Source organism: Hemitrygon akajei, chromosome 7, assembly GCF_048418815.1.
Source record: "Hemitrygon akajei chromosome 7, sHemAka1.3, whole genome shotgun sequence".
Lineage (NCBI taxonomy): Eukaryota > Metazoa > Chordata > Chondrichthyes > Myliobatiformes > Dasyatidae > Hemitrygon > Hemitrygon akajei.
Window position 1 is genome coordinate 182113522 of NC_133130.1, and position 25488 is coordinate 182139009.

A 25488-nucleotide genomic window follows, 5' to 3' on the forward strand; every position below is an offset into this window, starting at 1 on the left:
TATAGAAAGAACGTAGAAGATTTAGAGAGGTGCACAGAGATTTACCAGGACGCTGCCCAGATTAGAAAGCATGTCTTATCAGGATAGGCTGAGTGAGCTAGGACTTTTCTCTTTGGAATGAAGGAGGATGAGAGGCAGCTTGATAGAAGTATACAAGATGAGAAGATGTATAGATCAGCTGGACAGCCAGAGACTTTTCCTAGGACGAAAATGGCTAATACCAGGGGGCATAATTTTAAGTTGACTGGAGGAAAGTATAGGGAGAGGGAATGTCAGCGGTAAGATTTTTTTTAAACACAGAAAATGATGAGTGTGTGGAATGCCCTGCCAAGGACAGTGGCAGAGGCAGATAGCGGCATTTAGGAAACTCTTAGGTAGGCACATGGATGATAGAAAAGGAAAGGGCTATGTAGGAAAGAAAGGTTGGATTGATCTTAGTGTAGGCTAAAAGGTTGGCAAAAGGCATGTACTGTGCTGTAGTTTTCTATGCCCTTTGGAGACTGCATTGTAAATTTAAGAGATCACTTCTGGCAATGAAGGGATTGGAGAATGGAGTGGGATTGAGCAGACAATTACTAGCATCTGAACAATCTCTCGTATCAGGGACTATATTCAGCAGTCCATTAGAATGAAAGGTAATTTCACTGAAATGTGTAAAATTCAGAGAGGTCAAAGGGTCGAAAACCTCAGGGAAAGGATGGTAATTTAAGACTGAAATGAAAAGAGGTTTCATTGCTCCAGTGAGGCTTTTAAACTCTCCACCCAGAGCTTTTAAATACTCAGATGTTGAGGCTGAATTTGAAAGATGGTTGGAGTCAAATTAGAGGATATGGGGAATCAGGCATGCAACAGGTGGTGCAGAATATTGGCAGTAGTCTCACTGATAATGACGTTGAGATCAGAATCACAAGTAGCATGGAATAAGGCCAAATAGGCAATTAAACTATGTCTGGGGCCTAATATCATCTCTGAATAAAACAAAAATAAAACCTTCAAGCTCCTGCGTTTCTAATAGATTAACATACAGTATATAAATTCCGGCTATAAGGGGGTCAAATGTAAGGAAGAAGGCAGGAGAATGGGGTTGAGATGGGGCTATATCAGCCATGACCAAATGGCACAGCAGACTTGAGGGGCCCATTGATCCAATTCTATTCCTATTTCTTATGGTTGTACAGCCTTATTAACTCCAGCACAGACAGATGGCTGTGAAAGGAGGTGGTTGGGCATGGGGCTAGCAAACAGTGCTACATAAAATCAAACAGAAGCCCCAAAGACCTCACCCCTGGGAGAGGAAGGATCTCTGCCTAGAAGGTGTACGAGGTCGTGTGGTGAAAGCCACAGGGTCAATCAACCTTCTACTATCCCAGGACAGAGGAGCCTTGCGAGCTGCTGGCAGTGGCCTGTGCCCCGGTAGGGGAGGTGAGCTTAACTAACTAACTACGGACTTGTTCCAGAACCGCTCATTTTTAAAAAATACCATGAAGTTGAAGATCATGTTAGGACATTGATAAAGTGTCTTCATCATAGTAAAAAACTTCCCTTGAGTCATTTTGCTGGGGAGCTATTCAATAAAGCCGAACAATAAAACAGATAAGAGGAAAAGGGAGTGAAGCTGAGTCTACGAAAGAGGAACTCAGGAGGGTGGGAAGGAGAGTGGGAACTCCAGAGCTTAGACTCAAGCAGTTAAATGCCAGAGGTGAAGCAACATGGAAAGGTTGAGGAGAGAGTGGAAGGGTTAGAGGTGAGGAGCAGTGAATGGGAAAAGTAAAAGGAGGCAACAACAAAACTGAGAAGTGCCTGGTTGTGGAATGAGGTGATGGGCTGAGGTGTGAAGTGAAAAGGAGGGAAAAAAATAGGAAATGGAAGTCACTTTCAATGTGGAAGTGAAAAAACGCCCATGTGAAGAGAGAGAGAATGAGCAGCGATAAAGGCACAATCCGGTAGAAATATGGAGATCCAGGAGATCCTTATGTCGGCAGGAGATAAGCCGCGAACCGTTCCTTCGCTATTAGCCAGTCACTCTGCTCCCTCAGCCACTACGGAAAAGGCTATCCGGTTGATTGAGTAGATTCACACTACAAGCATGTGATCCCCTGAGTGGCATAAGTAGAGGAAGTCAGGGTAAAGAAACCAGGAAGAAATCCCTCTCCAACCCTCAGCTGATGGAAGCTGGTCAAAACCAGCAAATGACATGGAATGAAAGAGGGAAACTCAAGGCATGGGTACCAGGTAACGTTAGAAGGGAGAGAACATAGTGCCTGTACTACTGGAAAACAGCAAATTTTACACCATATTCTGATTCTACGTTGTGTACATCAGAGCAGTAAAGAATACTCTGTTGTTTTTCTCTTTGATCGGTTGACTCCTGCTCACGCATGCACCAGCTACCTGAGGCACGACAGGAAAATGCAAACACCATGATGTCATCGAAGGCCCAGGAATAGTCCGGGTGCGGCGGGTAAAATGCCAGGCTCTGCGCGGCTTCCTTGCGCAGGTCGATCAGGACGGTGGAGTGCACCATGGGAACGGGGAAGCAGCCTAACCTCTGGCGATGCCGAGTCGGGAAATACTCTGCCGTCCTGCGGTAGTAACCCTTGACCGAACAAAGCAGAGACATATTACACTGCCAGCTTCCTCACATTTCCAGCATTACACCTCGCTCTCCCTGCTGGTAATTTCAGATACTTACTTGTCTTCAGACCTGCTCCTGTCACCTCTTCTATTTAATCCTTGCCACAAACCACAGCTTTCTGTCCGGTTGCATCTCCGCATGGCGTGGAGGGATCAAGGCACAGGATTGAAGAGGCGGCAGAGGTGAGTAGACTTAGCCGGCTTCATCATGGGCACTACCCGCTGCCATTAGATTTCAGAACGGTCCAAGAACACATGAACACTACCTCACTGGTCCTCTTTCCCCCTATTTATTTTTATGGCATTTACAGTAATTTTTATATCTTGCACTGTACTACAGCTGCAGCATAACAAATTTCATATTAGTGATAAATAAACCTTATTCTGATCCTGAACTCCCCTTTGGTTTTCCTCCACCCTGAACTGAAGCAAGTGCATCTACTTGGAATATTAACACTCATTTTTCTCTCCGTACGGGCTGCCTGACCTGCTGAGTATTCCCAAGAATTTCCATTCCTTTTAAAAATGCAGGAGTTTGGAGACCAGCTCTGCCCATTAGTCAAGCACTTGCCACCAAGTTCCCATCCATGGGATGGAACTGCTGTTGGCTGCCACCCACTGCTTCCTATTCATTAAAATGAACAGCCAGAGGTTCCTGAGCAGGTCTGAGCCCAGGTGCCTCAAAATTCCAGCTGTAAGGTCAGGCTCACTGATACAGAAAAGAGGGCTCTAATAATCTGAGTCCCAAAGGGGACACCACGGGGAGAGAGAGGAACAAGGCCCACTGTCAGCAGCCTTAGCAACATGAGGCAGGGCCTGAGAGGCTGAGGCAATCAGCAAGGCACAAGGTTAGCAGCCAAAGGCTGCTTGTTAATTTATTTTGGATCCTAGAAGTTCACCCTGTTGCTTCTCACCCCTGCAATAAGATTACACTTTGCAAACTTACGTATATAACTTGCAGCATCCTCTTTTGAGGCACTGACTACAGCACTGTTGCACATCCTGCAGTCAGGTAAAATCAGCTATGGAATCAGACAGAACGGCCAATTCCTTGAATTCTCCACCAAAGAGCTTGAGGGGGCTAATATTTAAAGAGGAGTTAGACAAGCATTATTAGGATCAGGGAGTTGAAGGCTATGGGAAACAGGCACAGAAGAGGCAGATTAGCCCTAATCACATTTAATGGTGGACAGGCTTGAGGGACCAACAGGCCTAATCTTGCTTGTATTTTCTTGTGATCCTGTTATAATCACATACCTTTACCAATAGGGCCAATGATACAGTCGGCACAGAATGAGCCAACACACTGTCTTAGTTACAAATATTAGACATTAACTTCACATAATGGGGAAATTAAGACCCAAAAGCAAATATTAGTGCCTCCCTCAGCCTCAGTGACCAAAAAAAGTTGTTTTACTTTTATCTCCATGAATCATCTGATGAACTGAATGGGCGAATGCCTCCATATTTTCAGTGCTCCTTCCCACAACCCCACCAATGATAGAATTTCTCTTCCACGTGAACAATCTGCGGAAGCACCTGATTACCTGAGGAGTGATCCCACACCAGAAGTTGGAGTAAGCTGTCTGGGAGATCAGCAATGGAGCTATCACAGTCTTGTTCTCCGCCATCAGCAGTCTAAGTGTTTGGTTATTGGTCAGAATATTATCTGTGTCCACGTACTAAAAAAGAAAAGGAATGGGCATTAAGCTTAAGCAAACATGGCAGAAGCTGGAGATTTGACACAAAAGCCAAAATATCTAGGAATCACAGGAGTTTACTGAAAGAATCAAAATTAAGAGTGGGTTAGATTTTAAATCCATGTTGCATTGGGAGATGGAGGGAGACTGATACACAGGGAAGCTGGTCAATGTCATCTCTCTGTGGTATCTCTTCTTGAGTTCACATTCTCTCAGGGCTCAGGCACACCGTCCAGCAGCTTAGTTACTCGTCCGTGTAGGTCAATGTGGAAGTGTTCTGCTCATCTTCAGCTTCTACATTTATCACCTCCAAGTGAACTCAGACACACGAGTCAGTTCCCCTGGACTCACCATTAAATTCTACATCAGTTGAAGTTGAAGGGACATTGCACTTTAAATCCGCTGAAAACGAGGCATAGCTGGTATAGAACATTAGACTTAATTAAAGATGTAAGTTTTATTTAAAATATCTTATTTGACTTCATGTTTCTGATTAATTTACTGCAATGTACTGTAATTTTCAGCCAAATATGTATTACAAGGATTTTGCCAGGACTTGAGGACCAGAGTTACAGGGAAAGGTTGGAAAAGTTAACACTTTATTCGCAGGAACATAGGAGAATCTTACTAACCCTGACTCATGCATCTTTGCTTGGGACGTTGGAGGGAAATGGAGCGCCCAAATGAAACCTGTGCGATCACAGGACAGGAGAACAGATAGTAGTGGGAACTGAAACACCATCTTCCGATCTGGCACAGTAAAGCATTATGCTAATGGCTACGCCACCATTCTGTCCTTGCTGAGTTCCTCCAACATTCTGTGTGTGTTTCTCTGAATCACGACCATGGACTTTGCATCATGGATACATGACTACCCTTAAAAATAATGCAATTAAACCCAGCAAGGTTCCTCTAACCACACAACATGGCTAATCTGGCTGCAGCTGATAACAGCGGTCACAGAGCTCGCTCACTTACATAACATCTACCTCTCTTCTCTTGCAGGACATTCCTCGTTGAAAATCTTAGAACAGCCCTCTGCTAAAATATTGGAGCAAGGAACATCATGTGACTGGGTTAAATGTTTAAGGTTGGACACAATTTCTGCTTACAGGTTCAACAACCCTAGTAATACTTCCACCATTATCCACCCTCGAAGGGGCACTCTCTGGGAGATTCTTTCCTGGATGACATACAACCATACTGCCAGTAAGGTTATAACTATGTCTCCCAAGGACCCAGTATTTCTCACAGGCAAACACATATTATTGTTGCTGGCGTTCCACTGATATGAATTTTTAATTTCATGCTTTTCCAATTACTTTTCCACCAGCAGAAAGTCCGAAAGATCCAGGCTGATGTCTGTTACCAACAGCAGCAACAATTGGCAAAGGTTTACTTGGCAATCTGTTCACCTCCTTTAATATCACTCCTGCCAGCAATCCTTGCCAGAGGTGAATTCAGTTTCACAGTTGGCACACAGCTGTAAAACTACAGTGTTAGCTGGAGGCTGTGCTCTAGCAGATGTGAATTAGCAGCATTTGACATTTGGAAAGAGCAGAGCCCCTCAGCTTCTTCTGTGTGTTAGCGATTCAAGGCAAGCAGGAATCCGATGGCTGAAAGTTACCGGAAGAGCCTCACAACACACAGAACAAAGTACGGTCAAACTCTGACAGGTGGAGGAGGAAACAAAACTAGGCTTGCACAACTCTTCAGTTCACTCAACATGGAAAATCAAGATCCACTTTTCCTTCTATTACTCAAGGGAATGGGCAATTCTTTTCTGACCCTCCAGTGTCTGCGTGAATCATCAATGGTTTATTAAACACTTAGTCTAAATATCCTCCTACATCATCCTGTCAAACATCTAAGACACCTCAACTCTAACCTGATTCCACAACCTGCAGACTCACTTTCAAAGACTCACTCATATTCACAGTATTATTTATTCTAGTTTAAGATAGTGCTGGTGAGCCACAGAGATGCCATAGTGGTAGCAAACAAAACTACTGCCTACTCTATTAATCACATTTCTTTCGGACAACAACCACTGCAGTCAATAGCCGGTAACATCCTTTTCAGCTATGAGCTTTCGAACTGCCTGAACAACCTGGCATTTTTGCGATGCGAACTAAAGTCTCGAAGGTGCAGGACATTTGCAGCGTGGCGTATACAGGCCGAATCGAGGTGGCGGGGCCCGGGCCCAAGAGCAGGGAACAAGCAGATGTTTGGCAATTTTTGGAGTGGACTTGGAACCAATTCGAAGTGACAGATCCGAGGTGAAGCAGAGTCGAGATGGCGGAGCCAGGCCTGAGAGCAAGGAACAACCGATTTTTGACTGATTTAAGCACCAGGCCAGATTGGAAAGGTTGGGTACAAGTCGAATTGAGGCAGTGAAGGCCAGGTCCAAGAGCTCATCAGAGTGGCAGGGCCCGTATCTGAGGGTGAGGAACAAGCCAATGTTTGGCCAGCTTAAGCACCAGGCTAGATTGAAAAGCTCAGAGTGTCGGGCACGGAGGCGAGCCGTTGGGCCAGTGTCCAGCAAGATTTTCTCATCTCTGCGCTGAACTGTAGCTGTGGCCTGCAACTAACAGGCCCCAGGACTGGCTTCATGGCTAAGAACTAACTTTAATGAACTTTAGCTCTAAATGTTATTTGCTTACATTTTATTGTTTGCATGAGTTGTTCTATTTTTCTGCACATTGGATATTTGTCTTCTTTTTTAATGGGTTCTGTTGGGTTTTTTCATTTTGTGGCTGCCTATAAAGAGATGAATCTCAAAGTTGTATATAGTATACATACTTCGATAATAAGTGTAGCTTGAACTATAAACTTTTTAAAAAATATATATATTTGCACAATTTGACTTCATCAACACATTGGTTATCTGCTCTTATAGTTTTTAAAGTTAATTCTATTGTATTTCTTTATTTTCTTGTAAATGTCTGCAGGAAAATGAATCTCAAGTTAGGATATGGTGACACACAAGTACTTTGATAATAGATTTGCTTTGAATTTTGAAGGGACAGAAGCAGAGTACTTGGACAGTTGGCCCTGACCAGTTTTCACAGCCCCACCAGACACACAGAAGTCTAACCACCAGTACCAGCTTTCTATTTTCTTCTCCCTCACATTTATCCAGTTTCTCCTGGAAGTCCTCTCCGCCACTCGAGGGCCCTGATCCTGGACGTTCTATTGACATGTGCAGAGCTGACTGATCCCTTCCAGCAGCTCTTGAGAGGCAAGTCTCTGGAGCTGGATGGGCCAACCATGGATTTCCTCTGTGATATCCAAGGGGCAACTATAAGCAAGTCTTGGAGGAATGACTGACAACTGGAGAGGCACCACTCTCAGGGCTCAGTCATTATCCTTCTGTCTATGATATCTGCCACTCACATTCTCTTACAGTGCACAATACACTGTCTTTGTCTGGTCTACGTTCACTCACATGCTGTGAAAATCACCTCATTCTTTGACCAAGGTTATGTGTGACAGTCTTTGGTGCCAACTTATCCCTTCATGGTATCTACAGAGCTGGAAATCCATCCCCAGCACTCCCCTCCAATTAGGCTCAGACTAATATACCCTCTGCTTACTGCTCCAAAGCACATTAGTGCTGGGTGGAGTGAGGAGCTTATACTGTGGGGGAACACAGTGGAGAAAATGACATAATGGAAAGTTACTGTGGATAATGTAACTGTTCCACTGTTTAAACAAACATTTACTTGCGACAGTGCCAGTAAAGAACTAGGTGTGGTCATTAGACGGTGAGGGGTTGAATGGGAGGAATCACTGAACTTGCTCAGTCATTCTGAACTGTTGTTGCAGAATGAGGAAATCTATACAAGCTTCAGCTCCGAGCAGTCGCAGTGTCAGTAAAGAACTAACACTGCCAGGTACCCAAACTTAAAGAGAATTAAAGAGATTTCTCAGCCTTCCATCTTCCTCCAACTGACCACAATCTGCAGCAATTAGACTTGAGATTAAAGAAACAGGCAGCCTACGAGCAGTAACACACAAAATGCTACAGGCTCTGTCAAGTGCACTTGCAATATTTTGCGGAGCTTCCTGCCCCATGAAAACAAGACCGAATTGGATGGCGTTAGCCACAGTCGATTAACAGGTCTATTCATTTCAAACATGTAGCTAATACTAAACAATTGCAGCTTGTGGCAGTAAACTGGCATTTGTTGGCTATTTTGTCAGCAGGTTGCTGTGGCTAGTGGGAGAAACCAGTTTAAATACTCATTAAAATAAGGCAGTTCCATTAAATACCTTGAGTGCTATAAGAAAGCAGGTCATGTATCACCTATATTAGACTAATAAGCTGATAAAATGAGTTTACATCGTGGTAATTACAGTGCTCCAGATGTAGCTCTTCATTCTTGGCATGTTTCACACACATCATAAAAACACTTAATGTTTAAAGATGTGTAGCCCAATGTAAATCCAATTTCCACATCTTCCTCTCATACCAACCATCCCCCCAACCTGCCCTCGGGGAACCAGTGTTCAAATGACCAATGTTCAGCTTGCCAGCAGTCTAACTACTGGTTCTAAACACAAGAGGTTCTGCAGATGCTGGAAAGCTTGAGCAAAACATGCAAAATGCTGGAGGAACTCAGCAGGTCATGGGGGGAACAAACATTTTAGGCTGAGACTCTTCATTGGGACTCTGGTCAGAATCACAAGAGGTTCTGCAGATATTGTTAATCTTGAGCAATACACAAAAAATGCTGGAGGAACTCAGCAGGTCAGGCAGCTTCTATGGAGGGGAATAAACAGTTGATGTCTCAAGCCCAGTGAAGGGTCTTGGACTGAAGTGTTGACTGTTTATTCTCCTCCATAGATGCTGCTTGACCTGCTGAGTTCCTCCAACACTTTGCAGGTGTTGCTTTTGTCAGAATTACTGGTTCTTCCTGCCACTCTGTGAATTGCTTGTGACCAAGATCCTTACCATCCACAGTCGTATAGAGGACGATCACACTGAAATCCACCGGCTCTGACTCTTGTTGAAGCTTCCCTGCCTGATTATTCACCACCTTCACTGGCAAATTCACTACACTCTGCCCTCTAACCTCTATTCACCTGGGTCTCCTCCTACGAACAGCTGTCTTTCTCCCCAGGACCTCGTGGGTTTCCTCTGGGTGCTCAGGTTGCATCCCACATCCTAAAGGCGTATGGGTTAGGGTTAGTCATCCGTGGGCACGCTATGCTGGCGTCAGCCCACAGCACGTCCCCAGACTGCGTTGATCATTGGCACATCTGACAGTTTTAATATTAATAGATGGAAGAATGGCACTCATGAGGAAATCCCGAATGGCAGAATCATTTTGCTTCACAGGCAAACGATGACAGCTCAACTCACCAAGATGTAATCTGCCCATTGTTTTCTGGCAGATTTGAGTGCGGCTTGCTTCAGCTTCATGATGTATTCAAATCTGGTTTGGGTCCAGTGTTTAGGGCCCAGTTCATTTGGATATGATCTACAGGACAAGAAATGTAGTATTAAATGCAGGAGACAATGAGCAGATTTGTACAGTCCATACCCACACTCAGCTGACTCAAGACCATCTGATAACTGGCCACGTCACACAAGTGCCGGCAGTAATGACCTCATGAGATGGTCTGGACTCCGACTTTTGATATTCAGTAGTATTATGGTCATTGAAGTACCACCTCAACCCTTTTGAGGCCAGCATTAAACAGAAACTCAGTTGTCCAGCAAAATAAACAAGGTGGCTATAAGAGCAGTTCAGGTGCTGGATATTTTATGGAAAGAGACTCCACCAGAGTGCCTATCCTCCATCTATAAGTCATGGTAGCTGTGGTGAACTAGATATACCTGTCTGACTGCTCATGTGGCTCCTCCCACAGACCCCTGTATAAAGGCAACTGTGGCCTGTTGCTCTGCCTCATTCCCCAGGATGTAGTGTTGTTCATTCTTCCAGTCAATAAAAGCCGATACTTCGCTTCCTACGTCTCAGCGTGAGTTATTGATGGTGCATCAGTAGCAGAGTGTTGGGATGTTTTCCACTTGCCTGGGTCAGTGCAGCTCCAACAAGACACCAACTGGGACCAAAGTGGCCCATTTGATTGGCACTAGACCCACTTTCAATTTAACTATACACCCAAGTATCATCATCTACACAATGCAGTATAACAGGTCACTGGGACTTTGTAGGTAACACATCCCAAACTCCATAAAGCAGTACAAGGGCAACAGGTGTAGAAGTACACCTTCACCTGAACATTCCCTTCCAAATCACATTTTTTCTGTTAATTTCCTTCCTCTCTCCACAGATGCTACCTGATGACACAACTGCACACAAGATCCATAAGTGGTTCTTAAATAAGTACAGTGTAGTTGTTATTCCAGCTCGTTTGAGGCTTTAGAGGTGTACATAACTATTGGATGTTATTACCCCAACCTACAACTAACATAATTTTAGAAAACAAAACCTAGAACAGTACAGTACAGCATGGACCCTTTGGCCCACGATGTTGTGCCGACTCCATGATCAATCTAACCCTTCCCTGCTGAGGATTCCATTGGTCGCCGTTAACCATGAATATTGCATCCTAGCCGTCTACGTACAATCAATACACCAGCCAGGGCAGTATGGTATGGAGAGTAAGCTGTTGCCCGTGCAGCAGGCTACCCTTCTCCACACAGTTGATGAATCCAAGGGAACAGCAGAGATGCCAATTAACGTTGAACTCAACGTAGGGCTGCCTTAGGCACTCCAGCTCTAGATTTTTCCCTGAGGTTTTCTCCGGAAGCCTTCCCCATGAGTGGGTACAGCTAACAGAGGTTTGAGATCAGAGTTTTCCTTCTCCTCGATGAGCTGCCGATCGCAGCTGATGAGCCCCATCTGCCTCACCAGTAACCCACCTTTTCCCCTTCTCCTGTCAGTAGAAATGGCTCTGCCAGGCTTACACGTGAAGATCAGGAGCTGGATTTGGTTGTCAGAGTCTAGTTGAGACATATACCATTGAGAGCATTTAACAGATAGTAAGAGCTTATCCCTAATCATAAGGAGCCTACTCGCCCCTCCTACAGAGCTCAAAACCCTCCATTTCTTTTCATCCATGTGTCAATCTAACAGTCTCTTCAACATCCATAATATATCAGCAAATTTTAAAGATATATGCAGATTTATTAAATTTTTGAGTAAACCTAGTAAAGTTAAGGGAGCATGGAAGAGAGGCCTGTTGATTTAAAGAGAGAGTGGAGAATGGGAGTCTGGTGAGTTAAAAGAAATGCAGAATCCAACGTCCTGCTGTGACAGAGTGAGCTCACAACATTGGGCTCCAGAATGTGTTAAAGGGAGTGCAGGAACCAGTGCTCTGTTGTGTGAAAGGGTGTACAGGAAGTGACCCTGTGTGTTAAAGCGAGTGTGGGAACTATGACCCGGTGTTAAAGGAAGTGCCTATCAGATTCCTTCCTCTTCAGCTACTATTACCTCCTAGCTTCTCACACAATTCCCTTTCAAACCATTTCCTCCACCCATCTACCTTCCCCCCTCACCTAGATTCATCCATCACCCGCCAGCTTGTGCTCCTTTTCCTGCCCCGACCTTCTTACTCAGACTTTTGCCCCCTTCCTCGCAGTCACGATGGAGGGTCTCATCCCAAAATGCCAACTGTTCATTTCCCTCCTTAGGTGCTGCCTGACCTGCTGAGTTCCTCAAATATTTTGTGTGTTTCTCAGGAACCAAACCCCCCCGTGTGTGAACTGGGACCTGGAGTGCTATAGAGAAACCTGCTGTGGTCGAAGGAGTGCTGGGATCAGCATCTGGTGAACTCATTGTCAAACTGTCAGTATTTCTGAACTGTGGGATGGCAGATTCTCAGAATCTTATTGTAGCCCAAAGTTTCATCAATTAGTTGTTAACAAGAAGAGTGGAGAGCAGAAAAGGAAACATAATGTGGGAAGGGAAGAAACACAAAAATCTGAACGTAGATGATTTGATGTAGGGGGAGGGAAAGGAGAGTGAAGCACAGTAAATGGAGGAGAAAAGTGACACCGTTCAAAGAAAGAGGCTCAAATCCAGATTTACTATGAGATAATACAAATTACAGCAATATAGTGAGAACAGATAGGCAAATGGGCAGAGATACAAATTCCTAGCAGATGGAAGTTTTTATTCTGGAAAACTTTTAAAATGTAAACCATGGGGTTTATGCTTTTGATTACATGAGTAAATATTAACATTCGAAACATTTTTCAGTCCCTTATGGTAACTATTTGATCAGATAATCAATTAAAACATTCACCAGGAGACAGCCCTCACCCCTCATCTGCAGCCCCAATTCCATGATGGGATGTTCAGTTGTCAGGTCCTGCAGAGTGTGAATAAAGTTGAACAGCAGTAGGTGAACCAGCTGTGCAATGAAGCATCACTTGTGACCACTCCACGATCCACATTTGGCTCAGTCAGGCACTTACAAGCATGTATAATTCTATTTCCTGAGTCCCATGACAAACCAGGCAGATGGGAAAATAATCAGACACTGAGCCAGGAATTAGAAATAGAAAAACCACAAGCAAGAGAATTAAATTGTAAATCTCTTTGGTCCTTATGCACCTGAAAGAATGAGTGTATTCTGGGACAAACCCCAATGGTCACAGACCCAGGACACACTCCCCACTGGGAACCAGTCCCAGGGACATCACCCCAGAGCATATTCCCACTGCTTCAGCCTGGGACACACTCCCCACTGGGAAACACCCCGTAACTCGCCCCAGCCCCGGGACTCAACCCTTCCCTCTCAAGCCCGGGACTCAATCCAGCCCTGGGACACAACCCCTATCTCTCTCCAGCTTGGGACACACATCCATCTCTCTCCAGCTTGGGACACACGTCCATCTCTCTCCTCTGCTGGAACACATCCCCTGTCTCTCTCCACTCCTGGAATATACCCCTGTCTCTCACCAGCCCCAGGTCACACCCTCCTTTGGCTTGCCAGCCCTGGGACACATCTTCTGCTGAGCCTTGGCGCCATGTTGCCCTCAGTTCCTTCATCTCAAAAACATACTTTGTTAATAACTATATACATAGGAAACACAATTTGTAGGCCTTTCTCTATATTCACAGTAATTCAATACATTCTCCTACAATGCTTCAATGTCACCCTGTTCCCCATCCCCCTCAACATACAGTGGACCATGAGAGGGTGTTACACAGGGCAGTGTCCTGGCCAGCAAAGTCCCAACATCTTGTTGCTATGGCATACCCAGTGGGAGAACTCCTTGCCCCTGCTGACCAAGATGGAGTGCCAATCTCATTGCCCAATTTGTTTCTCCTCAGCTATCTGCTCCAGGTAAGGGCGATACAGTGGGTGTGGTGGCTAACATGATACTTCACACAGTGCCATTGATCTGTTTTCAATTCCGCTGCGGCCTGTAAGGAGTTTGTACATTCTTCCCGTGGTCACGTGGGTTTCCTCTAGGCCAGGGGTGTCAAACTCATTTTAGGTCACGGGCCGGATTGAGCAAAATGCAGCTTCATGTGGGGCGGATCAGTCGGACGCGTGTGAATGCAGCTTTCGTTGCCTCCGTTTTTTCAGCCTGCTCTCATGTGTCTCAGTCTCTGCTATAACTACAAAGTGTTTCACTTTACAAATTCCGTTTCTTATGAAGAATACTGCCGAATAAACACTAAAAACCCTGAAAACCTGGTACCTGAATAAACTCAGCATTAGCCATATCATACACCATAGGCACTTCGATTACTGGGGCCAGCTTTAATAGTAATTAGATATTATCTCGTGGGCCAAAGATAATTCCACCGCGGGCCGCATTTGGCCCGCAGGCCTTGAGTTTGACATATATGATCTAGGCTCTCTGGTTTCCCCCCACATTCCAAGGAAATACGGATTAGGATTAGTAAGTTGTGGGCACGAATGATGCGTTGCTCTGAATGTTTCAATGTATATCTGACAAATAAAGTTAAAGCTAATTCTTGCCCCCACCGCCTCTCCTGCTATCTATAATTCAGGTAATCAGACTCAACCCCAGCAGGAGGGGGGGAGGAAACAGAGGAATGGTTGGGCCAGTTGACATAGAACTCTTGGTGTTATTAATTCCAGTCCCCAGTGTCAGCTCAAACTGGTCATAGATGCTGATTATTTGAGGAGAAGATGTGACATTGTCCACTTACGGAGAGGCTTTGATCTGAGCATCGCTACCTTTACACCAGTATAGCTCCTGACAGATTCGACAAAGGATTCAATACAACACACAAACAAGACAGAACAGAGCAAGTAACCTTGCCTGGCTCCAGACTTAATGGGAAGCCTTCTGTTTTCCACCTATTCATTCGGATTGTACTATTGATGTCCGCAAAGAGCAGTTGAATCCAATTCCTGATTCCCAGCCAGAGCCCATTTTGGGCAGTACACCATCATGTACTTGTGTGATATCCTGTCAAAGGCCTGCCCCTGATCCAAGCTGACCAGGCAAGTGTGCACTCCTCACTCTAGACCCATCCCATATGTGGGCAATGGTATCCTGAGCAGAGCAAGGCTTTTAGAGAATTCCCTACTTGGTAAAGCGCAGGTTGGTTTTGTCCCAGAACAGACCTGCCCCAATCTGCAAGGATCTTGCATAGGATTTTGTAATCCACGTTCCAAATTGACACGTCCTCCCTCTCCCCTTATATTTGAAGATGAAGGTGATGATGCCCTTTGACATGCTGTCAATCTGAAGCATCACAAAGCTTCCACCATATCTGGGTTCACCCAGTGCCACAGGGCCAAGTACACTCAACCAGTAAGCCATCACTTTGGGACTTTTATTCTTCTCAAGAGAATGAAGGGATCAGTGACTGGTTCAGACTCTCCCACGTGCTCTGAGATGAAAGGGAAGAAGCTGTTGCACAGACCAGTGAAGGAAGGATGAAAAGGTCCTCAATATATCTGACTAGGAGGATGTTACCAAGCCAATCTCTTTCTCAAGTTGTGAAGCACATCTCATCCTGCTGCAAAAAGTGACCTTTGGATGAGAAGATGATCTTGGAGGACTCCAAGTCAAAGAGCAAGAGTTGTAATCTCGTTAGCTCTCAAGAGTTCCTCCTCTACATCCACCTTGACTGCAGCAGGAGTAAATTTTTCATGCTTTTCTGGAGTTTATCCAATTCCCTCTGACTCTGTTTTGCCTTTCTGAACTCCTTTGAGGATGAAGAATCTCTTGATGTTCCCCTAAATTGTTTCCAGCCAGTGCATCAGGGAGCCAAAGAGGGGCTTCACAGTTCTCCAACCTACATGATCCCACTTTAATTCCTCATTATTTTGGAGGTCAATAATTTGACATGCAACTTCCGTGTACATCCCATAGCCTTTAGTCTTCCTATGACAGTCAACCTAAAGAGTTACAAGACTGCCAAACACCTGCACATTTGGTGCTAAATACAGCACAGCATCCTGCTCAGGGAAATGGAAGCTGCGGGTGAGGTAAAAACAGAATAGAAGTCGATAATGAATTGAGTGTGGGTAGTCAACATTCAAATGAGTAGAACTTAAACGCGTGGTGTTCGGGAAGCTGACGCAATGAATAAGGACTATCAGGACAGGCTGATGGTTTCAATGACAATGAAGCCGTGGTAGTGGCTAACATACATAGTATAAGTTATTTGAAGCTTGGTACAATTTGAATACTAGGCAGATCAATTGGCTTTAGTGCAGAATAAACTAAAAAGTAATTATCTCAATCACAGCATAATTCATATAATTGACTCGTGTGGTTGTGATATTAGGCAAGTTATTATTGCTCTTCACTTCCCCAAGGCCACTTGTGAAAAACAGGACAACAAGCTTTGCTGAAAGAAATTCCCTCAGTAGCATTTTACGTTGGTTAAAATGATTCTCCAAGAACCACAATCCCTACAGAATTATTTGCATCCTTCTTAGAAACGTAACCAACCATTGTCAATTTCCCAACTCCATTCAATACCCAAAAGCTCAACAGAACGTCAGAAGAAAATTAGCTTTAACACGATGAACATGTCTTAGTGTATTAGTATATCAAAGCATAAAGTGAAATGTACAATTTGCATTAAATCAAATCAGCAAGGGTTGTGCTGGGGCAGCCCACGAGTATCACCGTGCTCCCGGCACCAACACAGCATGTCCTCAACTCACTAACACTAACCCATACATCTTTGGAATACGGGAGGAAACCAGAGAACCCAGAAGAATCCCACATGGTCACAGGGAGATTGTACAAGTTCCTTACAGACAGCAGCGGGAATTGAACCCCGATCTTATAGCCGGCGCAGTAAAGCATTGCACTAACCACTATGCTACCGTGCTGTGCACCCCCACACCCCACGCCCATTGACTGGCTGGGATAATGAAACACACTGATGGTAACAGGCACCTCCACTTGAGTTTATGCAACAAGTGATGCATTCTTATTTCTGCAATAAACCTTATTACCTTTTTCCCAGACTTTACAGCCTTAGGGAGTGAACAAGATGGTCATCAAGATGATTGTGTTTAAATTACAACCAGTAGAAGATGAAGCTGATTGCTTGTGTTGAAGGACTATACAATCAGCTTTGACATTTGCTCAAGGAAAAGTTAGTCGTTTCAAAAAGGATTTAGCAGCTGGGAAATACAGAACTAATCCCAGGAGTGTTTTCACTTTTTCTTCAGGAGGTGACAATGTTCCTAGTAGAGGCAGCTAGTTGACATCTTGATGGGCTAAATAGTGAACACATCCGTGATTACACAGGATAACTGGCAAGACAGCTAAGCAGGAAGGAGAATGGATAAATACTAGGGAAGCACTATATCGATGAGGTTTAATTCAAGATCCACTTGGGATAGCAAATGATGCACTCCACTGTATACTTCGATGTACTAATGTACCAACACATGTTCGATGTGTTAAAGGTAATTGTGTTCTGGTATTACACTGGCTTGGTAAATTGGCAATGGTTGGAAAGGCTTAGTTAGTTAGAGTTGTTTTAGTCACAAAGCCTCAGCCAGGACGTGCGCACGCGTGTGCACGCATGCGTGCTGATTTTTGAGAGATTTCGTTTTGTTGCATGTCCTTATCAGATTCACGTAGAAGAACCATCCAAGAACATTCTCTGCCCTCTCCCCATAACCATGCCAGATCTTTTTTCTTTCAGGTACTTACCCAGTCCAATTTGGAGATTATGAAAGAAGGAAGGTTAAATTCAGAGGGGACTACCAAATCAATATGGTTTAATTCAATTGGGCTAACACATGGGAGCTGCAGCAAGTATGGGGTTTGAGCCGACAGCTGGAAAACTAATCTGAGGTTCCACGGGGTACTTCGTGAGGGAGAATGATGTCATGCAGAGTAGGACCCAGTAAGCATAAGGTTACACAGGAGAAACTGTGAAATTAAACAGGGAAACCTGATATATCCATCAGATCATATACAGCCAAGAGAAAGGTAACAATCTTTCCACAAACACAAATAAGACAGACAAACATTGTTGTATCTTTTAAATCAAACTACATGGAAAACTTCAGCTCATTTTAGTGTTTATCTTTGAAATGAGTAAAATTCTGAGTCTTGAGTAATCAGTTCATATATGAATGCATTCCTTATTCCCTTAGGAACACAATTAAACTGTGGTTAAGTTTTACCGTGGTCTCTGCTTCAGTCTGTAACACTGAATTCCATAGCTTCAAACCCCTTTTGAGTATGAAAGTTTGTTCTCCCCCTTGTCCTCAATCTTTTAAAAATGTTTAATCAGAATCTGGAATACTGTAAAGCTAGGAACTCACTGATGGAATGTATGCTGTGTCCATAATGAACTGTTAAAAACAGCCCAAACTGCACAGAATGATTGCCAAATGCTACTCACATTCCCTCACCTACAAGAATTAACCTACTGCAAAATAGAAAAGACTCACAGGACACTGAATTAACCTCCTAGTTGCTACCTCAAGGTTTTAAGATTAACGTTAAACCAGAACTCAGTTACTAAGTTAATTAGAGTAGCTTTAGTCATGGGAGAGAGAAGGGGGAGAGGGGGAGGGGGAGAGAAGGGGGGAGAGAAGGGGGAGGGGGACAGGGGGGAGAGAGGAGGGAGAGATTGTTGGTGAGATTTGGTTTGGTTACCTGGTCTTACCACTGCTTCACACACGGGAGACCACCACTCAAGCCACTGAATCATTTCAGTCCTATGAAAGCAAAATCCAGACAGTCCCACTCCACTGCCACTTTTCAGGTATTTATCCAGTTCCCATATGAAGACTAGGAATGAGTCTGCTCCACCAACCCCCTGCATTGCACATTCCACATCACAACCTCACAGTAAGTCATATTCTCTGATGAACTTCACTCTAGGTCACCTGATTCTTGATTTCTGGGTTCCTTTTCAGACTGTCAGACTTCATGGGTCCACTGGGCCCCTTCCCAAGAAGGGTGACGGGCTTTAATCAGATTACAGTATTTGTTCTTGGGTAGTATTATTCTCCTAGTGCCATATATAACTAAGGTGAATGGAGGAAAGTTGAGGGGATATGTCAAACATAGGATTTCTTTAGGCAGATTAAGAGCCTGGAAATCACTACGTGGTACATTAAGCTGATACATTAGGGACTTTTAAGAGACTCTTAGCACAGAAAAAAAAAGACCATAAAACCATAAAACATAGGAGCAGAACTAGGCCACTCGGCCCATCAAATCTGTTCCATCATTCCATCATGGCTGATTTATTATCCCTCACAACCCTGTTCTCCTTCCTTCCTTCCTGTCACCTTTGACACCCTGACTAATCAATAAGCGATCAAACTCCACTTTAAATATACTTAATGACTTGGCCTCCATAATCATCTGTGGCAATGAATTCCACAGATTCACCACCCCCTGGCTAAAGAGACTCCTTCTCATCTCTGTTTTAAATGCACACCCCTCTATTCTGAGGCAATGCCCTCTGGTCCTAGACTTACCCACAATAGGAAACATCCTCTCCACATCCACTCTATCTAGGCCTTTTAATATTACATAGGTTTCAATGAGCGGCTCACTTGTTCTTCTAAACTCCAGTAAGTACAGGCCCAGAGCCATTCGACTCCACTCATACATTAACCCTTGCATTCCCAGAATCATTCTTGTGAACCTCCTTCAGACCTTCTGCAATGCCAGCACATCTTTTCTTAGATAAGGGACCCAAAACTGCTCACAATACTCCAAATGTGGTCTGACCAATGCCCTATAAAGCCTCAGCATCACATCCTCGCTCTCACAAGAGACCAATCCTTTTGCAGATTCCCTGCTCCCTCAACACTACCTGCCATTCCACCCATCTTTGTATCACCTACAAACTTGGCCACAAAGCCAGCAATTCCATTTTCCAAATCATTGACATGTAATGTGGAAAGAAGGCCCCTTTATTCCCACTCTTTGTCTCCTGCCAGTCAGCCAATCATCTATCCATGCTAGTATCCTTCATGTAATACCATGGACACTCAGCTTGTTAGGAAGCCTCATGTGTGACAGCTTGTCAAAGGCCTTCGGAAAATCTAGGTAAGCAACATCCACTGACTCTCCTTTGTCTATCCTGCGTGTTATTTCCTCAAAGAATTCCAACAGGTTTTTCAGGCAATATTTCCCCTGAAGGAAATCATGCTGACTTAGGCCTGCTTTATCATTCACTTTTATGTACCCCTGAAACTTCATCCTTAATAATATCTTCCCAACTACTGAAGTCAGGCTAACTGGCCTATAGTTTTCTTTCTTCTGCCTTCCTCTCTTTAAAAAGTCGAGTGACATCTGCAATTTTCCAGTCCTCCGGAACCTTTCCAGAATCCAGTGATTCTTGAAAGATCATTACTAATGCCTCCACAATCTCTTTAGCTACCACATTCAGAACCCTGTGGTGTAGTCCATCTGGTCCAGACCTTTCAACTTTCCACGCACCTCTCCTTAGTAACAGCAAAAACTCACACTGCTTCCTGACACTCATGAATTTCCTGAATACCGTTAGTACCTTCCAAAGTGAAAACTGCTGCAAAATACTTACCGTACTTACCAAAATGCTCATCCACCATTTCTCTGTCCCCTATTACTATCTCTCCAGTGTCATTTTCCAGTGCTCCAGTTTCCACTCTCGCTCTCTTTTACTCTTCATATATCTGAAAAAACTTTTTGGTATCCTGTCTGAGCTACTGAGTTCTTCCAGTATTTTGTATATTACTGGTTAGCTTACCTTCATAATTCAATTTTTCTCTCATTGTTTTTTTAGTTGCCTTCTGTTGGTTTTTTTTTTAAAAACTTCCTAATCTTCTAATTTCCTACTAACTTTTGCTCTATTATATGCCCTCTCTTCTGTTTTTATTCTGTCCTTGACTCCCCTTGTCAGCCGCAGTTACCTCGTCCTTCATTGTTGGAATGTATCTATCCTGTGCCTTCTGAATTAACCCCAGAAACTCCAGCCAGTGTTGATCTGCCATCATCCCTCATAATGTCCCTTTGGCCACCTCCTCTCTCATGCCTCTGTAATTCCCTTTACTGCATTGTCATACTGATACATCAGACTTTAATTTCTCCCTCTCAAACTGCAGGGTGAATTCTATCATATTGCAAAGGGCTTTAGGCTGTGTAGGCTTGGATTGATCGTGAAGTTAAAAGGTCATCATAACATTGTGGGCTGAAGGGCTTGTATGATGCTGTACTGCTTTATGTTAACAATGAGGATTTTATTTATTTATTTCTTCATTTGCCTCTGAGTTGCTGACATCATCCATGGGAACCAGCTGCCCTTAACGGAGAAGGAGAGATGGACAGATCTGCACAGTTAGTGAAGGTGAGGTGCCAGAGCTGTGAACCATACTGACACTCACCACCAGCTCGCCTCCCATGCCCCATGAACCAGTCAAATTCACACAACATGCCACGCTTTGTTACTCCATTCTAACTCTCACAGGAAGGATTAAAGTCAGTGATTGGGGGCAAGCAGATAGGAAGGTCTTTTTTCCCCCCAGAAAGATCATCTCAAGCTGACGCGTACAACACGTTGGAGGAACTCAGCAGGTCGGGCAGCATCTGTGGAAATGAATAGTCAACATTTCGGGCCGAGACGTTGACTGTTCGTTTCCACGGATGCTGCCCGACCTGCTGAGTTCCTCCAACATGTTCTACGTGTTGATTTGACCACAGCATCTGCAGTGTACTTTGTGTTTACTATTTGTCTCAAGCTGCATCTTTCCACAGAACCTAATTCAAAAACAAATGGTTTGCACGACAAACCGTTTCCCGCACAAGAGAAATACACGAAAGCTGCAGGCTGCAGCAATATCAATTGCAGCTGTGCAGGCCTTCTATCTGTTCCTCCAGGGTGCTGGTGGTTTGAGAGATTGGAAGCTCCAGGATACAACAGTGTCATGGTTCAAGTCGAAGGCTGAACCTTCACAGTGACTAGTCTAACCTCATTCCTTCAAGCCCGGCCACAGTATGGGTTCCTATGGGGACTGTGGCAGCTTTAGCATTCCTGCAATGCGGAATGGTGGGTGTGTGATTGTTTTCCATGTTCACTTAGGAATACCATACCACCCATCTGCATAAAAGTGATTTACAAATCTGGGCTGAGCTTGGGGAAATTAGGGTTAGGGTGAATGGGGGGATGACTTGGAAATTTCACCCAGCAACTCTCCTGTCAATGCGGGAAAAGGGAAAAGCAAAATTGCTCACCCAGTTCAGACAAGACCATAGTGCAACACTATTATAGTGCTGTCTGTAAGGAGCTTGTACACGTGGGTTTCCTCCAGGTGCTCTGCTTTTCTCCCACAGTCCAAAGATGTAACGTTAAGGTTAAGGTTAGCCAGTTGTAGGCATGTTCTACTGGCACCAGAAGTGTGGTAACACTTGCCCACCACAATCCTCACTGATTTGATTTGACCCAAATGACACATTTCACTGTATGTTTCCATGCACATAGTGACAAATAAGGCTAACATTTAAGAACAGAACTAGGCCATTCAGCCCATAGTCTGTTCTACCATTCCATGTTGATTGATTTATTCCCCCCCATCCCATTCTCTGCCTTCTCCCTGTAACCTTTGACACCCTTAATAATGGACTTAACAATAAGAAAAATAATAAGAATACTAATTACGGACTTAAACACAGTGGATGGCAGGACACAACATCAAGAGCCAATGGGAATCCCACAACTGCTCCATGCAGTCTGGCTGGACTTCGGCTGCAGTTCAGCAGGAAAAGCTTCAAGCATTGTCCTGACCATTGGTTCGAGGCATCACAATCCTCCATGCAATTGCAGCAGGCTGCTCAGGTTGTTTACAATCATTTGTGTGGGGCTAGGGGAGCAAAATTCCTCAATTTCTGCCTAGTAAGTGCCTCCCTCCCACAATGACCCCACCCTGCCACGGAGCAGCAGCCGAGTTTGAATCATCTCCCAGCCAGGGAGTGGCTGATGCATTCTCTCTGCTCGCCGATGATTCAATCATCAATCTCAGTGCCGTTTGTGTGAGAGCTTGTTATGTGAGGCTTGGCTGCTGTTGATTCACTATGAAGTGCTGTGGGATATGCTGGACTGTGAGTGGTGCTAAATAAATAGACTTCTTTAACCCATTGTGAGCTCAGGCAAAAGGGAAAACAATACAAGCACTGACTGCTCACTCCAACGCCCTGCGAGAGAATTATCCCACCCTGTCATTTTGATACCCTTTACCACATGGAAATTGTATTACCAATTTAGCAGAAGGGATTCCTGTCCCAAGGATTGGGAATCCAGCAGTGTTGAGGGGAGTGGGACTTGGCCCTCAGCTGGGTTATACTCAGCAAGTTTGACCCAAATACTATCAGCAAAAGCCAGCTCCAGTCGGGAAGCAGGGTGAACGGCAGATGCAGAAAAATACCTTGGTTCAGCCATTGGACGCCACTCTACGTAGTGGTAAAACCTCTGGACGCTGATGAGCCACTCTCTCAGGATGGCAGTCGTGTTGTCTATGTTATGATCAGTTGCCACCCTACAAGAAAGACATCCGATTTGAAAGAGACAATGAACACAGCTGGTTGTGGACCCCACAACCAGAGTAACAGCCATGAAACTCAGAAATTACAATATAAACATCTGCCACTTGAATAAATATCCTTTGGGAAAAGGACCTTTCCAGACTTTCATAATCTGGATCACCAGCTCCATTTCTTGGCTCTTAATTGCTGTCTGATACCCTCTACGGTTTTTCTGGCCTACTGAGGTTAGTCTCTTCATTACTGTTAGCTGTGACTTCAGCAGACATTTTCTTTAAAAAGGTTTGTATACATACAGTCAGTGGCCACTTCATTGGGTATCTTCTGTATCTAATAAAGTAGCCTCCAAATGTATGTTCAAAGGCGTCTGCTGCTGTAGCCTAACCACTTCAACGTTCAACACATTGTGCATTCAGAGATGCTCTTCTATACCTTAACATTGTAATGCATGGCCACGTCACCTTCTGTCAGCTTTTACCAGTCTGGCCATTCTCCTCTGATCTCTCTCATTAAGAAGTTGTTTTTACCCACAGGACGGCTGCTCACTGGATGTTCCTGTTTTTCGTACCAATCTCTGTAAACTCTGGGGACTGTTATGCATGAGATCAGCAGTTTCTGAGATACTCAAACCATACTGTCGGGCACCAACAATCGTTCCACAGTTAAAGTCACTTAGATCACATTTCTTCCGCGTTCTGATGTTTGGTCCGAACAACAACTGAACCTGTTGATTCTGTCTGCATGCTTTGAATCATTGAGTTGCCACCACATGATTAGATATTTGCATTAACGACTGCAGGTGTACAGGTGCATGTAATGAAGTAACCATGATGGAACACAGATAAAATGTGTAAATTTTGCAGACTGTACAGAAAATTCAACTTTAGATTAAAGCATGACCATCCTTGTTCTGCTACCCACTGGTTCTCAAATGCTTCAAGGGAACCGACGGGCACAGCATGCTCTCTCTCCAAGGACACCTGGGCACAGAAAATTCCTGCCTGAAGTTTAACAATTCCTCCCTTACATTTCTCCATCTCTCTAACACTTCACTACTTTAAAACACTCTTTACAGGTTTCACACTGACACAGGTGTGTGAGAGAGAGTGAGTGTGTGTGAGAGAGAGAGAGAGTGTGTGAGAGAGAGAGTGAGTGTGTGTGTGTGAGAGAGTGTGTGTGTGTGAGAGAGAGTGAGTGTGTGTGTGAGAGAGAGTGTGTGTGTGTGTGAGAGAGAGAGTGTGTGTGTGAGAGAGAGTGAGTGTGTGTGTGAGAGAGAGTGAGTGTGTGTGTGTGTGTGTGTGTGAGAGAGTGTGTGAGTGAGTGAGTGTGTGTGTGTGTGTGTGAGAGAGAGTGAGTGTGTGTGTGTGTGTGTGTGTGAGAGAGTGTGAGTGTGTGAGTGAGTGTGTGTGTGCACCCAATCTCCCTGTAGCTACATGGGCTCTTCCAGGTTCTCTGGTTTCCTCCCATGGTCCAAAGGCCTGCAAAGTGCTAGTTTAATTGGCTACTCTAGTAGAGTGGTAGAGTCTGGGGGTGTTGATGAGAATGTGTGGAGAGTAAAACAGCATTAGTGTAAATGGTCAGTGCAGAGGGCAGAAGGGCATGTTTCTGTGTGGTACCTCTATGACTCGATGGCATCTACAACCTACAGTTTCACTTGTTCTCCTCACCTTCTGTAGTTGTTTCTGCCCGTTACGCCAAAGGGGCAGCAATGAAGGTCCTCCATCTCAGTCTGTCCAAACCATCACACACGAACGTTGAAGGTTCTTCATTGCTGTTTCCGTAACAACATTTTTTTGACCAGTCAGTGTTGTTAGCCCTGACTTGGAGGACCGGTGGACCACTCTTAGTCTGGTCTCTACCCTTAGACCTGTTTGGCATGGATGACCCGACCAAGAGCCAAAGCATAAAGCCCTGACTCTAACCAACATATTTCTTCAGGTCATTGAGGCACACAAGCCTCCAAACCCTATTACAAGGTTGTGGTCCTTTTGTAGGTTACTGTCAAATTTTGATTGATGATTTTTCCTGTGAAACTCCTTGGGACATTAAAGGCACTACGGTAGAAAAATGGAAGCTGTTAAGTATCCGAGCAAGCTCCCATCTACCTGTAACCACTTAAAGACACACCTCAAAGTACCTGAGATTGGGCAATAAACCTTGGCTATGTGCCGT

The 25488-nt window shown here is 44.5% G+C and overlaps 1 protein-coding gene across 2 annotated transcripts in view; it reads right to left on the bottom strand.

Moving 5' to 3' along the window:
• Nucleotides 1–25488, bottom strand: part of cercam (cerebral endothelial cell adhesion molecule) — a 100037-nt gene that overhangs the window by 56597 nt on the left and 17952 nt on the right. For both annotated transcript variants that reach the window (XM_073052809.1, XM_073052808.1), the window contains exons 2-5: nucleotides 23202–23312; nucleotides 9703–9820; nucleotides 4182–4316; nucleotides 2392–2596 (exon numbers count right to left, since the gene is read on the bottom strand). In XM_073052809.1, the coding sequence (XP_072908910.1) occupies nucleotides 2392–2596; nucleotides 4182–4316; nucleotides 9703–9820; nucleotides 23202–23215 (472 nt within the window). In that variant the 5' untranslated portion in view covers nucleotides 23216–23312. The remainder of the gene's footprint in view (nucleotides 1–2391; nucleotides 2597–4181; nucleotides 4317–9702; nucleotides 9821–23201; nucleotides 23313–25488) is intronic.